This window comes from Falco cherrug, chromosome 5 (assembly GCF_023634085.1).
Source record: "Falco cherrug isolate bFalChe1 chromosome 5, bFalChe1.pri, whole genome shotgun sequence".
In the NCBI taxonomy this organism is placed as follows: Eukaryota; Metazoa; Chordata; class Aves; order Falconiformes; family Falconidae; genus Falco; species Falco cherrug.
The window spans coordinates 19,484,870-19,498,984 of record NC_073701.1 but is presented as its reverse complement, the minus strand read 5'-3'; the positions used below and the strand labels follow the sequence as shown (position 1 = coordinate 19,498,984).

General features: G+C 39.0%; 1 protein-coding gene across 2 annotated transcripts; it reads left to right on the top strand.

The window, feature by feature from the left end:
- Positions 1-23: 23 nt before the first annotated feature.
- GOLT1B (golgi transport 1B) lies at positions 24-14,115 on the top strand. 2 transcript variants are annotated; one of them, XM_055712134.1, is made up of 5 exons: positions 24-180; positions 4,695-4,786; positions 6,598-6,776; positions 10,104-10,185; positions 11,539-14,115. In XM_055712134.1, exons 1-5 carry the CDS (start codon positions 156-158, stop codon positions 11,575-11,577), a joined length of 417 nt encoding a protein of 138 aa, XP_055568109.1. In that variant the 5' UTR covers positions 24-155; the 3' UTR covers positions 11,578-14,115. The 2 variants fall into 2 exon arrangements, with proteins under 2 accessions (XP_055568109.1, XP_055568110.1); XM_055712135.1 differs by lacking the exon at positions 24-180 and adding an exon at positions 190-217.

Here is a 14,115-nt window from a genome sequence, read left to right as displayed (position 1 = left end):
CGGCTGCTGATTGGCGCTGATTCCTCCAATCGGCGGTCCCCTTTCACCCGGCGGCGAGGCGAAGGGGGCTGCGTGTTTCCGGAAGACGTGGCCGTTGCAGCCGCTGCTTCTCTGCTCTGCGCCCGCCGCCCTCCGCTCCCGTCCCCGCCGCCACCATGATCTCCCTCTCTGACACCCAGAGTAAGCGCTGCTCCCTTGCCTCTGATGGTCGGTGGTGGTAGGTGGGGACCGGGTCGCCCAGCCGTGGGGCTGGGGGCGGCTGAGCCGCGGAGCGGGGAGGCGGGGACTGGGGAGGGATCCCGGTGGCGGCCGAGCAGCGTGGGGCGGGCCTGGCCCGCCGGTCCTGGTCCGCCCGGGCCCTCGCCCTTTGTTCGCGCTCCCGCGGCACCTCGGTTGCCGCTGTCGGGGTGGTCGGGACTCAGGGCCCCGGCCCGGGCCGCTGTGGCGGAGCGCCCCTGCGGAGAGCCGCTCTCCGGTCGCGGCCCACGCCCGCTGGGGGCCGGGCGCTCCGGCTGAGCGCCGCACGGAGGGGCGGCTGTCAGCGCTGTGGCGGGGGTCGCCGAGGAGGGTCCGGCTTGCGAGGGTGGGCCGCCGGCACGCCCGTTTGCCACCCCGCGGCGGTCCCCGACGGGCACCGGCTGGCGAGCGGCCGCGGGCTGGGAGCGGGCGGGCGCAGGCGGAGCTCACCTGGCCGCGCCTGCCGGCCTCGCCGCTCCGGGAGGGCTGTTACGCTGCGCTGGGCCCGGCCGCGGGACGAGCCGTGCCGGGAGCTGCCGGGAGGCGGGCTGGGATGCCGGGCTGCAGAGGACCACTTGGCAGGGCTGGCACCCCCGTCCTTCGGGGGGCACTGTCCCCAGCGCCGCCGCCGCTAGCGTTTGTCTCGGGTTGTGAGCTCTTTGGTGTCGGCTGGGGTGCTGTGGTGTGGGGATGGCGAGAATGAATGAAAGCTGAACGGTAAACAAAAGTAACAATTAGCTAAAGTCTTCTCGTGTGCCTCCCTGTGGACGTGAGTGGTGTGGAACCGTTTAGTTTTGTGTCGGTGGCTCTACAGTGTTTCTGGTAGCTTGCCGTTATCAGCGTTTGTAAGTGACACTGAGGGAGGGGGTTTGAGGTGATGACCTGACACTCAATCTGAAGTGGAAAAAAAAAGTACTGTATGCGACCATAGTTTTGTTTTTTACGGAATAGGCATACTTGGAAATAAAGATGCTGAAAGGAAAATACAAAGAAATCAAAATAAAGAGGCTCATAAGAGTTTAAACTGCAAGGTAACAGAGAATGTTAGGTCTCTGATTTAAATTAACGTCTCATGTATGATGTGTTTCTGGCATGGTTGCCATGAAAGGAAACAAGTCTGAATGATAAGCACTGTAGTGTCAGTTAGGAAGGAGGGTAAGTGTGAAAGATGTAGAAAAGAAAATTAAAAGAATTACGTTTAACTTGATAGCAGGATACTAGAAATGGAGGTGTTGGAGAGCCAGTCAAGGCCAAGGATGATGACAGGCAGAAAAGCAAACAAGCTGACTTCAAAGTTAATGATTTCTGGAGGAATTCAGGTGCCATGCTCTGTTACTGGGATGGGTACTGACCCTTGGGTTTGATGTTTAGATTTCTGATTGATTAAGCCCTTGTGGGCTTTCCTTTTGCCCATTCCCCTAGTCTCCTGTCCAGAGTGTTCGTTGGGGGGAAGAAAGAAAAATCTCTGCCGAAAAAGGACATCTATTCACTTTTTTTAGTTCCTCATTTGGGACCTTCAGCTAACTCCAGTGCTGACTCTGTTGGTTCTAACTGTCAGAGCAAGTAAAATACTGTGGCATTCAGGGTGGGTGTCATTGTGTGTCTGTCTGTGTGTGCCGTGTTGTCCGTTGTTGTCCATTGTCATTCCCCCCCCCTGCGTTTTTGTGAAATTCAGAAGATATTTTATCAGACAATTTTAAACTCACTGCTGCCTGGAAAACATATGGAGTTAGCTATAGAGTCACTGATCGTGTGATAAATACCTGGAGAGGACGACTGCATTGGTTGATGTTTGGAAAGTTAAATTTGTAGCTGTACTCTAGAACATTTTTTAAGTGATTCATTGAATGGTGTTATAAATCACCAGTAACTGCAAAAGAATGCACTTAGTTTTTCCCAAATAAATCCATTTTTCAATACTAAAAAGTATAGCTAGCAAAATAATTAAAATTTGCAAGTTTTCATAACATAAATTGCATTGATTTTTGCCTTCAGAGAGCCCATAGTGCACAGTTCCGTTCTGTTTTAGACGCTGTGCATTGTCTTCCCTGAACTTTCACAAGCAATAGATCTTGATTTTGAGTTTTTAATATTTACTAAGCTGGTTTGATACAGGGCTGCAGTACTCTTGCACAGTTTACGAGATTTCTGCAGAAACATTGAGAAAGCGTTGCATCCTCCTCTCAGTAAATCATAACAATTTAAAGAAAATTCAGAGCAATTGTCACATGGCTAGTATGTGATTCTGCATTTATAGGCATTGAAATACTGTATTTGAGTGATATGGGAAGGCTCTTCTGGTGCAGGAGAAAGTGTTTAAAAATAGTTCACACTCTCTGTTAAAATTCCTAGTTCTTTGTTGCAAAGATTATGTACAAAATGTCAGTGCTTTTTTTTTTTTCCTTTCTGTAAGAATGCTAGTCAAATATATTTCCCAATTCTGATATGAATTAAATCAGTAATACCTTCTACTGATATACTGGCAACAGAGAAGAATAGTCCTGCACTGCTCATCTTTTCAGCAGTAATTTTAAGATTATGAGAATGGTGCTTTTTTTTTTTTTTTTTTTTTTTTTTCACTAACCAGAGAATATGGTTGACTTCTAAAGTGAATCTGAATTTGTTGTAGCGGTAGGTGATTACAAACGTGTTTCAAGTGAACACAGAAGAAGTGTCAAAGTAGTAATTACAGCAGCTGTTGGGAGTTGGCCTCTGCCTTCTTGCTAGATCCCTACTTTGCTTGTGTCTGTGGGAGGAATGAATACTTGCTTTCCATGACTGCATATTTATCTTATTGGCAGCTGGTAATTCCTCTGGAGTCTTGCCTCTAAGTGTTTTTCTTCCAGAATACAGATTGCTTCTGCTCTTCTAAAGGAAAGAGTACTAGAGAAAAGGGCAGATTGCAATTGTTATATTGTCTTCAGTCAGCAGATTCATTGAAAATACAGTTTGCAATTCCATTTTTCATTGTAAACAAGTATTGAGAATGTCTGCAGTAAATCAATTGTAGTTACTTAGTTTTAATTCAGGTTGGTTAGAATGCTTATAGCAGAAGTTTAAAGTGGCAGGCAGTACTGTAGAACTACAGATTTAACACCGTGTGGTCTGCAACCTTGCTGAAAGATGAGCTCTTACACAAGTTAGGGAAGCTGAATGTAACAAATCTCTTTACCCTGAGGTCTTTTGAAATTTTTTTGCAATAAGTAAATGGAGGTTCTGAAATAGGCGGAATGATACTCCTTTAATTTGAGCTCTTCAAGCAAAGTAAATAATCAGCTAGATCTCCGCTGCAGTCATAAGTGCAACTAAATACATTTAGGTAGACCGGGCTAGCAGCAGTGAAGGCTATGATAGTGTGGGTTGGGTTTTTCGTTTGTTTCAGGTTTGGCTGTACAAAACTACTGGCATCTTCAAAATTTATGTGTGTGTGCACACAGACAGAAACTGGGCTGCCAGCCTGCCTGTAGTGTTATGGCTGGTTTTGCTAGCTGGTTTTATGTATCCTGTAGGTTTCTAAACTCTCTGCTGACAGAGATAGCAATATGTGAGTACGTGGATAAGTACAAAGGTTTTTGCAGCTGTGTTGCTGTTCCTGTTACTTCTCTCCCATTCAGTCTACATGAGGGTCAAAGGAAGGTCTTAGAGGTTTAATTTTAAAAGTAGGGTGTATTTCTAAGTATGGTCTCTAAGATACCTTAAAGGCTATCATCAAATGGTAGCTTGACATTCCTAGTGCAGTTTCTCAGAAAAGCCTTCCATCCTACTCTTGCCTTCCCAGGATTTCTTGAGCAATCTTTAAAGACAAACAGAACTCAAAAGATACTTAATATCTACTAGTTTTGTGAAAATTGGTAACTGGCTAGAGACCCAAGCTAGTGTTTAATAGCCATTAGTGCATGTGTAACTTGGAAAGAGCCTACAGCATTAATCTGAGTTGTGTTCGATCCAGAAGTTGGGGGAAGGCAGACAGCCGTGCAAGATTATGGGAGGTGGAATGGGAGGTCTCAGGAGGATGGTAAGGACCAGATTACTTACGTTACTGCATTAAACATAATGGGGTAAGAGTTGCAAATGGAAAACAAAGCTTTGTTACCTGCTCACAAAATAATCCTTTTCTCCATACTAGCAGTAAAACAAAAGGGATGTCTTTGTGATATGTATATATGCACGCATGATTTTTTTGTTGCGTTCAGTTTCAGAATATAGTTCTAAATATGTACTTTTTTGATAATAGCAGCTTCCAAAGATATATCTCTCTGGTACTGAAGTAATTGGTGTCTGAGGCTGCTATATTTGTACACTCTAGGAAGTTTTTTAGGTGGTCATAAAATAGGCTGAGTTTTTCTGTGTTTTAAATGTCTGTAGATCGGACGTTCTGAGTTCTTTACAGCTGTTATGCGTGAGTTTTTCCTGGTACTGTGGTTTTCGTTTATTACTTGCCTAAATTTGTTTTTCAGAGATTGGAATGGGACTAACAGGCTTTGGAGTGTTTTTCCTTTTCTTTGGAATGATACTCTTCTTTGACAAAGCTCTTTTGGCTATTGGAAATGTAAGTGCCTTCTGTTTAGTCTTAGGTTTTGCACTGTTTAGAATTTAATTATGTTGTTCTATTTTTAGTTGAATATCTGTTATCAATATGAAACTGGATCATGAAAAATACTGTGGCAGTTTGTATAAAGAAAGAGTTATGATCAGTGATATGAATGAATCTTTTTTTCCTGATTAAACAGCTCACGTGAATCTAAATATCATGCCTACAGGTCAGGCCTGCAGTATGTTGGTCAGACAAGAAGCAGCTTGTTCCACAGTTGTTATGCTTCTGCAAATATGATTTTTAGATTGGTTGTCATTTACTAATGATTTCTTTTTTTGTGATCTTGTAAGATAACTGCCAAGCCTAAGTATATACTTGGATAAGAATAGCGAAGTGTTCTGTACATGCTAGCAAATGTAGCTTTGCTGTGCTTTATGAACAAAGAAAGAAGTATGAATTGCTGGTGGTCTGGGTTTAGAAGAACCAATCATCTTTCATATTAGAGAGATATAATATCTTCAGATTTTATGAAATCAAAGTTTTTCACTTAAAGCAGCACAGAAAAGAGATCCTAGTTCTGGTACACAAAATTCCAAATCCAAAGCAAATACAAAATGACAGGGTGTTTTCTGAGTGTGATAATCTCTGTGTGTCTGCTGTTCTTAGCTTTGCCAGCCAGCCAAGAGCACAGCCTGGTAGATGTTCACATCCTCTCTTCCTGATGCCTGATAGCCTGTGATCAAAACTGATCGGTTTCATCCTGTGGCAGCAGAGTCAAATACTGAGATTGACAGAAGAACAATATGAAAATGTATATTTGAATTTGGGTGCATTAGTTGAAGCATTGTTCTGAACCATCCATAGAGTGTATAGTGGAAAAGTAAAAAATAAAATAGTACTTACTTTTTTCTAATATAAGGTCACAATATGAGATAGGGAAAATGGTGAAAATGTAGATAGGAAGAGACAATGGCAGGCTATGTGGTAACCAAAGATAATGCAAGAAAAGGTACTGTGTCCTTACAGAAAGTTAAAAAAAAAAAGGCAATATCAGAAGAAGTGGGAGAGGTGGTAAGAAAGTGGTTTATTCAATAACATACAAAACTTAAATTTCATCTATAACCTTGCATAAAATCTGAGACACTGTCCCCTTCTTAGCAAAAGTGTTGCCCAGTTGTATGCTTACAAGCTGAAATAATTACAATTCCTGTTGCTAAAGGACTCTAAAAGTACTTCTGACTAGTTGGGACTACTGTGATAGTGTTCAGTCTATACTGAAACTAGTAAACAGTAGAAAAACTATAGACAGAAAAAACCCAAACAAAACCAACGAATAAAAAGCCAGCAAACAAACAAACAAGACAACTACTAAGACTTTTGAGCTGTTTTCCTGTTTTGGCTTTGCACTATCAGTACAAGCTGTTGAAGATGTCCATGGTACAGTACAGAGATGCTTTTGTAACATGTCGGTTCTCAGTTTTTAGCAACCTTTGCTGCCAGTGGCACTAAGCTTCAGCATTGCGTGTGTATAATGATTGTACTTACGTTACAGGACAGGTGTAACTGATGTCACCAGGTCTTTTGCTGGTATTGTGTTTTTCAGAGACGACAAAGGTAGTCACTTTAATTTTAAGCAGCTGAGAGAAGAGTTTGGAACGTCACCTGCAAATGTGTTAAGGTGGCTTTTACAAAAGAAAATCACTAGTAAATTCCTTCTCACCATCTATCTTTTGGTATTTAAAGAAGTTGTGCAAGAAATGCAGTCTTATTTTGTAGAATATATATCTGTTTACATCCTAAACTTAGCTATCTTCTTTCTTTTCTAGGTTTTATTTGTGGCTGGCTTGTCTTTTGTTATCGGTTTAGAAAGAACATTTAGATTCTTCTTTCAAAAACACAAAATGAAAGCAACAGGCTTTTTCCTGGGTGGTGTGCTCATAGTTCTCATTGGTTGGCCTTTAATAGGAATGATCCTTGAAATTTATGGGTTCTTCCTATTATTCAGGTAAGACCTTTTTTTCAAAATACCTTTCTAAATTGGTGTATCTAGGCCTAAATGTATTCATTTAGCATAGCTGACAAAGTGGCATCCTTTAAATGTTCACTTTTGATAGATGTTATGTGAAATTATTGGTTTATGTTTGCAGGTGGTAAAAAGTTGGTAAGTACTTTCCCAAGACTCAAACCGGCTAATGTTTGTGAGGCATATACCAAACTGACTTTGGTAACATTGTTTATGTCTAACTAAAGAATTGTAAAGCTATAAAATATCTGTGAGCCCAAATTGTTAGCAGTGCAAAGTCTAAATATTTCCTCATTAAAAAAAAATGCAAATTAGAAACTTGGGGGCGGGGCAGAGCTTGTTCTTTTCTTTAACAAATGCACAAAATACTTGGCTACAAACAACCTAGGTTTGTAACCTTACCATTTCATTACAATGGTAACCCAGTGAAAAGATGTTTTCTACCACGTTTCATTACATTTGTGCCCTAGTGTAGTTAGTACTACTGGGTTTGGTTTGCATTATCTCAACTGATTTAAGGAAAAATGAAAATTCTTATTTTTTGAACAGCAATCTTGATACATGTTATAGCTTTCACAATGTGTCATTTAACTTCTTCATAAATGCAATTGTGATGGTGAAAGAATTTGACTTGTTGAAACTTGTATATATTTAGCTTTATTTCCATGGTTGAAGTTCCATACTTCGCTATAGAACAAAGTACAGCATATGATAATAAGCAAGAAGGGAGACCTTTAGTTCTTCTTGGACTTCTGTGCAGATGAAGACTGTTTCATTAATGTTTATTAATCTAATAACAAACCCCTAAAATATTTTCCAAATGTTCAGCTACTAGCTAAATAACGGTTCCTGCTAATCAAAATCAAAGCACCGTTCCGATGGCGCTCATTTTTTCCACTCAATAGAAGATTAACATACAATTTTACCTAGTTTAGATAAAATGTTTAAATATTTTTTTAAAAAATCTTGCCTCCTACTGAAGACAGTGAGATTCCTGAAAATTAATTTTGCAATTGTAACATATGCTTCTTATTGTTCTACTCTGTATTATTCTGAACTCTATTACTTCAACTTTTGAAAATCACAGTATTTCACTGAATACATTGTCACTTCTTATGTGTAGCACTTGGGTTTAATCAACTAGTAAAAAGCAAGTAGAGTGTGTTTCCAATCAAACACTCCTCTTCTTGAAACAGCTCAAAATAATTATAAATCACTGTATCTAAGCTGGTATGGTTATGGATTATCTGTTGGTGCTAGCCAGGGGCTAGCAGGGTAAAATAATACTGAAGGGATTATAGAAGGTCAGTGGTTATCCCTAGGTTCCTAGGACTATCCCTTAGCCGGATGAGTATTAACAAGGGGTAGATAATTCCAGGTGTGAATGTTTTATCTCTAGACAATCTTCTCTAGTGCTTAATGGTTCTTGGAATCTAAATCCTTTGCTACAATGTTAGCTAGTTACTATTTCAAACAAAGCTTTTTGTTTTGCTTCAGTCTTGATCGTTTCAGCTATTATGCTGTTTTCAGCAACTTGCTTCTTTCTGAAGAAGTTAAAAATGGAGCCTTTCCTCAAGCATCAGTTTATACAGTTCCTCACAGTCCTTTGTTTGATTGCATAACAGAAAGCTTCTCTGGTTATCATTGGTCTCCGAAGTACATAATTTTCTTCAGCCCAAGGAATACCAGATCAATTTACACCCCTTTGGATATGTTAGGGCGATGTGGTGTGAGGATGGGCATTTCTGTGTATCCTAATGGTTCCGGTCATGTGGATTACCAGAACTTTTATACAGAAACCTTTACTGAGCAATATAACAGTTCTAGTAACTACTTCAGCTCACACTAAGTACAAATGTAAGCCACTCTATTTTAGTTTTTTCAGTCTCTCTTGATTTTTAGACCACTAAACCAGTTCTGCCAGGTGTTCAGATCCCTCTAGAATCTTTACTTCTAGGTTATTGTGTTGCATATCTAGAGTACTTTTACACAGCCACCTTTCATACACTCCGTAGCAGTAATTGCAGAGCCTCTGTTGTCCACAAAGCAAGGATTAGGTACTGGTAACCAAGAACACTTCAACAAATTACAGGAATGTGAAGGGTTGACTTCTTTCAAGCCGCATCTGGCCAAAGTGAGACACACACTTATTCTTTTATTCTCATTTAAATCTAGAATGTCTTTTCCTTCTTGTCTCTATCTAACATGTTGCCACAAGTTTCCCATCAGAGGTTTAGTCTTTTGCCATACCTTCACATGCTTAGATTGCATTTACCTGGAGAAGGCTATTATGGGACAGTATCTCTTCATGTACTCTTTAAGCTGCCTTTGGAGCCTTATTCACATTGCAAACATCCAGAGTTATGGCTAACAATACTATCCTTCCTGTACTGACTATCCCTAATTCTTGGCTACACCATTACAAGTGATTTGTGTGCCCTGCATCACAATTTACTGGACCACTGAAATGATCCCTTCCTTAAAAAAAGAAAATCTCTGGGAAAAACTTGCTGGTATGGATATTACCCAGCAAGTAGTTCTTACTAGTGTAGTGAAAGAGGGTGATGACTTGTGAAAATTCACTGTTTCATTGTGGCTGAGGTCTCATTACATGTTAATCTTTATTCTAAGCAGGAATGTATAGCTCAACAAAAGAGAACTCACAATGCTACCACCAACTGACTTGCTGCAGTTGACTGCAAACAGCTGAGAAACAGCCATAGAAAATTTATTTTCCTGCTGCAGAGACAAAGTGAACAGTGCAGGGGGCTATACCATAACAGCTATGTTAAGCAACACTCCCTGACTCATGATTAAAATATCTGACTTTATGTAAAATTTTGAAGTAAGTGAATATACGACTCTGTCATGCTTAATTTACTTAATGTAAAGAGTACCATATGTGGTTGCAAAGAGGATTAGTCAGAATTCATTTCAGGTTTTTTTACACTGGGTATTGCAAGAATGTATTTCCTATAATGTAAAAAGAAATTATCTCAAAATGTGTATGATGGTTTTGAGAAATCAGTTGGGAGCATCAGTTCTGTTGACTAAGTTGGGTATTCTTTCTTTACTTATCTTTTAAAGAGCTGACTGAGGGTTGCCACCTATGAGAAAAACTAAGTTCATTTTAAAATATAGTTTCTTTCCTGGTTTTCTCCTTTCTCTGCTAAATGTATGGTAAACTTACTGTATTGGTATAATTATTGTGCTGCTAACAAGCTACCTCCTATTGCTTCATTTTGTAGCAATATGAGAATAGTTTAATTTAAAAAAAGTTGATACAGTCTTCTGATATCTTACCTAAAGGGGGTTCTTTCCTGTGGTGGTCGGCTTTATTAGAAGAGTTCCAGTTCTTGGATATCTCTTGAATTTACCCGGTATAAGCTCGGTAAGTGTTCAGTACTTCATGCAAAATTTGAAGCTTGTGCTGTTTTTTATTCCATTGCTATAGCAATAGTAGAAATGGATCAGAAACAAAGCAAACATAACTTTAGAGCAGTGACTTCGAGAGTATTCCTGTGTAGTTCTTGCACCATACAGATCCCATTAATTCCCAGTGAGAGACTTCTATTTGTAAAAGGAACAAAAGGACACCTTTGCAGAAGCTGCCCCTGCGTGCAAGTTGTGAAGTAGAAAGAGCCCTGGATTGTGACTCATAGCCTTGGGGTTCTGCTTCCTGATTCACCGTTGGTCCTAGGTGACCAGATAGGAAGAACATGCCGCTGTTATGTGGTGCTTCTCCTGCCTGTATGATGAGGAGGATGCTGTGCTGTGTAGTATTTGGATATATTTATGAAAAGTGGCCTGTAAAAGCAAACTGTGTAGTTCAATGTTAAATTGCAGCTTGTCTGATGAATCCAAAAATTCTCATGATGCGTAATCATTCATCAGATATATTTATTAAGGTCCACTGCACCAGACTATGCCTCACTATTTACTAGGATTTGTATTTTTTCAAGAGCGGTTTTCCATTTTGTTAACCAAAGAGCCAGGGATTTGAAGACAATTAAGAGGTGCTAGAAAGGTGGTAATCTAGGGTGTTTCAGTCAACTACTTTTACTGTGCTAATTTCTGTATGTAGTTTTTCAAACCTAGTCTTTAAAGCAACAGTTTTAATAGCTACTGCTAAAAAATTAATAGAGGGTATAACTTAGATGTATAGAGCCTGTTTTTTAAAAATTAGTGTTCAAGATAATCTGTTCCAACCTTACAGTTAGGCCGAGTTTTGGCTCATAATTTATGATCAATTGAATGTGTCATTTGTCAATTGATCGATCTTAGTCATATTTAATTTGATCATAATGGGGTTAAATCTCATTTTAAAAAGATAATTGTTAATGTTTTATTCAAAGCCTACGTAGGCTCAGAAGAGAATCCACAGTAATGGTCAGTTGAAATATCTTACTTGGTCTACTAATGCATGTGTGGCTGATACTGTATTGTTTTGTTTTAATCATTAAGCTAGCAGTGTTATCTGCATTCTTCTATTTCCTTTTTCATTCGGTTGCATCTTCATGTTGCACTGTTAATGTCTATAAGAGAAAAACATGTCATGCAGAAACACAATTGCAGTGTTAAGATTTTTAATTTTCACAAACTTAAGTCATGAGACTTTGGTGAGTACTATTTGACTCTCATTTTCAGTCGCATACTAACTGTGCAAATAGCAAGTAATATGACAGTAACTTCACTGTACATAAATGTCATGCTACTTAAAACCTTTTTGTCTCCTTTTCTACAGCTTGTAGATAAAGTTGGAGAAAGCAACAACATGGTATAATGCCAAGAGGGCAGAAGACTGATTCTAAACTTACTGTATTATTTATAAAATCCTTTTGAAGAATACTCAGCACAAAGATTAAGTTGTGTACAAAGGAAAAGCTTGTTACATTCTTTACATAACAGTTTAATTTAAAATGTATAGTCAACATTATACATTAGAAAAGAAGCTCAGCAAGTATGCTTCTAGAAAGTAACTCCAGAGTTCAGGAAGTAAACTGAAGAGGTGACAGTCGCAGAATAACCCATGTTACAACTGTTGAAGACTATTGTTGGTTTTGGAAAACATTCTAGAGGCAATGAGCCCTTGTGGAATTAACGGTGCCTGTACTTTACCTCCTTATTTTGAAGGTGCAGTAGAGCAAACAGGCTTACATTTTCAAGGGTGACCCAAACTTATCCAACCCTCTGCTTGCTATTCTGAGAGTGAAAAAAAAAAAAAAACAAACCACCACAAACAGAAAACTTCTTGTGTAACAAGAGATACGTCTTTGCATGAAGGTTAAGATGACTATTCATCTTCAAGTCTATTATGACAAAAAAATAAGGAAACCCTACACGGTTCTGTTGTAAACATTTTTGTAAATATGTGGCTGAAATAAAACATTGTTATCTTAATGTTTCAAAGCCAAATGTAAGTTGATTGTATTTGCCTTCCATTTTGGAATATGCAAAAGGTCAATCTTTAACTTCAGTCTTAAATGTTGGTTCTGAACATGTAGGACTCCACAGGAAACTGGAAACTGACTTGCACTCCTTCCAGTTTGTTCTCCTGGAGTCATGTTACGTGCATCCAGATGAGAATGTAGCCCCCTGTCACTAACATGAAAACTTTCAAATATGCTTAGTTCACAAAAAAATGCATTTGGTTAAGGTGCTGATGTGTGAAGCCTGTGAAATGTATCTTATCAGAATCTGAACCTTTGTTTTTAAACAGTTTGAAACCAAGGTTTCTTTATTTACTCTGGAACCACAAATTGACTTATTTTTTACAGTAATAAAAGGAAAACTTAAAGTTCTGTGTGTGAGTCTCTGGGGAGAAATTCGAGCTAATGGGGCTAACTAAATATCAAGTGCCAATCTCCTTATGTAACTTGTTGCTTGGGTTATCTTCATATAACTTAAAACTTCAATCAATCACAGCAACAACTTTGCTGTTAGTTAGTTTCTCGGCTAACCTGGAATAAATTCCCCTACTAATGCAAGGGTTGTGTTTCTGCATCTATTGGAATGGTAAACATCATGCACTTTCAGTAGGTTTAGTATGTAGTGTCCTTGCCTAACAAAACATGATAATTAAGTAAATTGTATTTGTGCAGGCTTTGGGGGGGTTCTCTTGTATTTAACTTTCTTTTCCCTTAAATTTAATCCTAAAAAGGTTATCAAAATGCAATGTTAGTATTTCAAGTAGCTAGGTGGTCTTAAAGGTTTAGTGATTGGTGGGTTTTGGTTGGGGTTTTTCCCCTTTATTATGCAGTTAAAATTGGTATTCTCCAAAATAACTTCTAAGTTAAGAAGAATCCGTGTATACCATGGTTTATTTTCATTACAACTGTGTAAATAGCCACAATCTACTATTCCCAAGGTTTAATTTGCTTCCTTCTCAAACAGGCACAAAATGATTCAGAGAAAAAAGTCATTATATTTTCAATGAATAGCATCTGAAAAATCAGCGGTTTTATTTTATAAATGACAAAAAACAGCTGTGTTTGCCTGTTGGCATGTGTATTATAGTTTACAGACAGGACTAAATATGACTTGTGGCTTCTACCTCAAGAAATAAGCCAATTTTAACTGCTCCTGTAGGACTGTTGTGTGTTAAAATGACTAGAGAATAACACTACAGCAGTTTAGCAAATTCGTTTGCTTTGGTAGAGCACTGGTCTGTACTATGGGAATCAAGTACTGTTTAAAGTAGACAGTGTTCATCATTTACATTCAAAGTCAGCTACCTGAAGAATTTTGTTCTTGTCTTTTGAAAAGTACTGTGATGGGCAAGGTGGATTGCACCACACGACTGTGGAGCTCTGACTGAAAGAAAAATTGCTGGGTAAGTTGAAGTATCTTCATCGACAAAAAAGCTGGTGATGTCTTTCAGAGGTGATGAATGTGTTGCTGTCTATGATCTTTTAGCCCTTTGAAATGCCGGGATTAGGCAGTTCATCTCACTTGTATTTAATCCATTGTTTTAAATCAAAAGTCAATTTTTGTCAGATGTGAACTGTTGTGAAAAGAGTCTGAGGGAACAAAATTGTATGTTGAATTTAGCATAGTCTTTATCCCTCAAGGTAATGTTGTCTTTGAGACAGTTTTGCAGAGATACATGTGGGTGGCAGCAAAGGTCAAAATAACTTAGCCTTAAAGTGTTTCTGTCATTGTAAAAATATCTCGTAACAGAAACATGCTTGGAACATTTCCCCTTTTAAATGTAATTTATAATTGCTGCTTTAAAAATCATAAGGATGGACCTTATTCTGAGAAAATGAACACTGTAAATATCCTTGTCATACCTTGAATAAATGGGTACCTTTTTCTATAA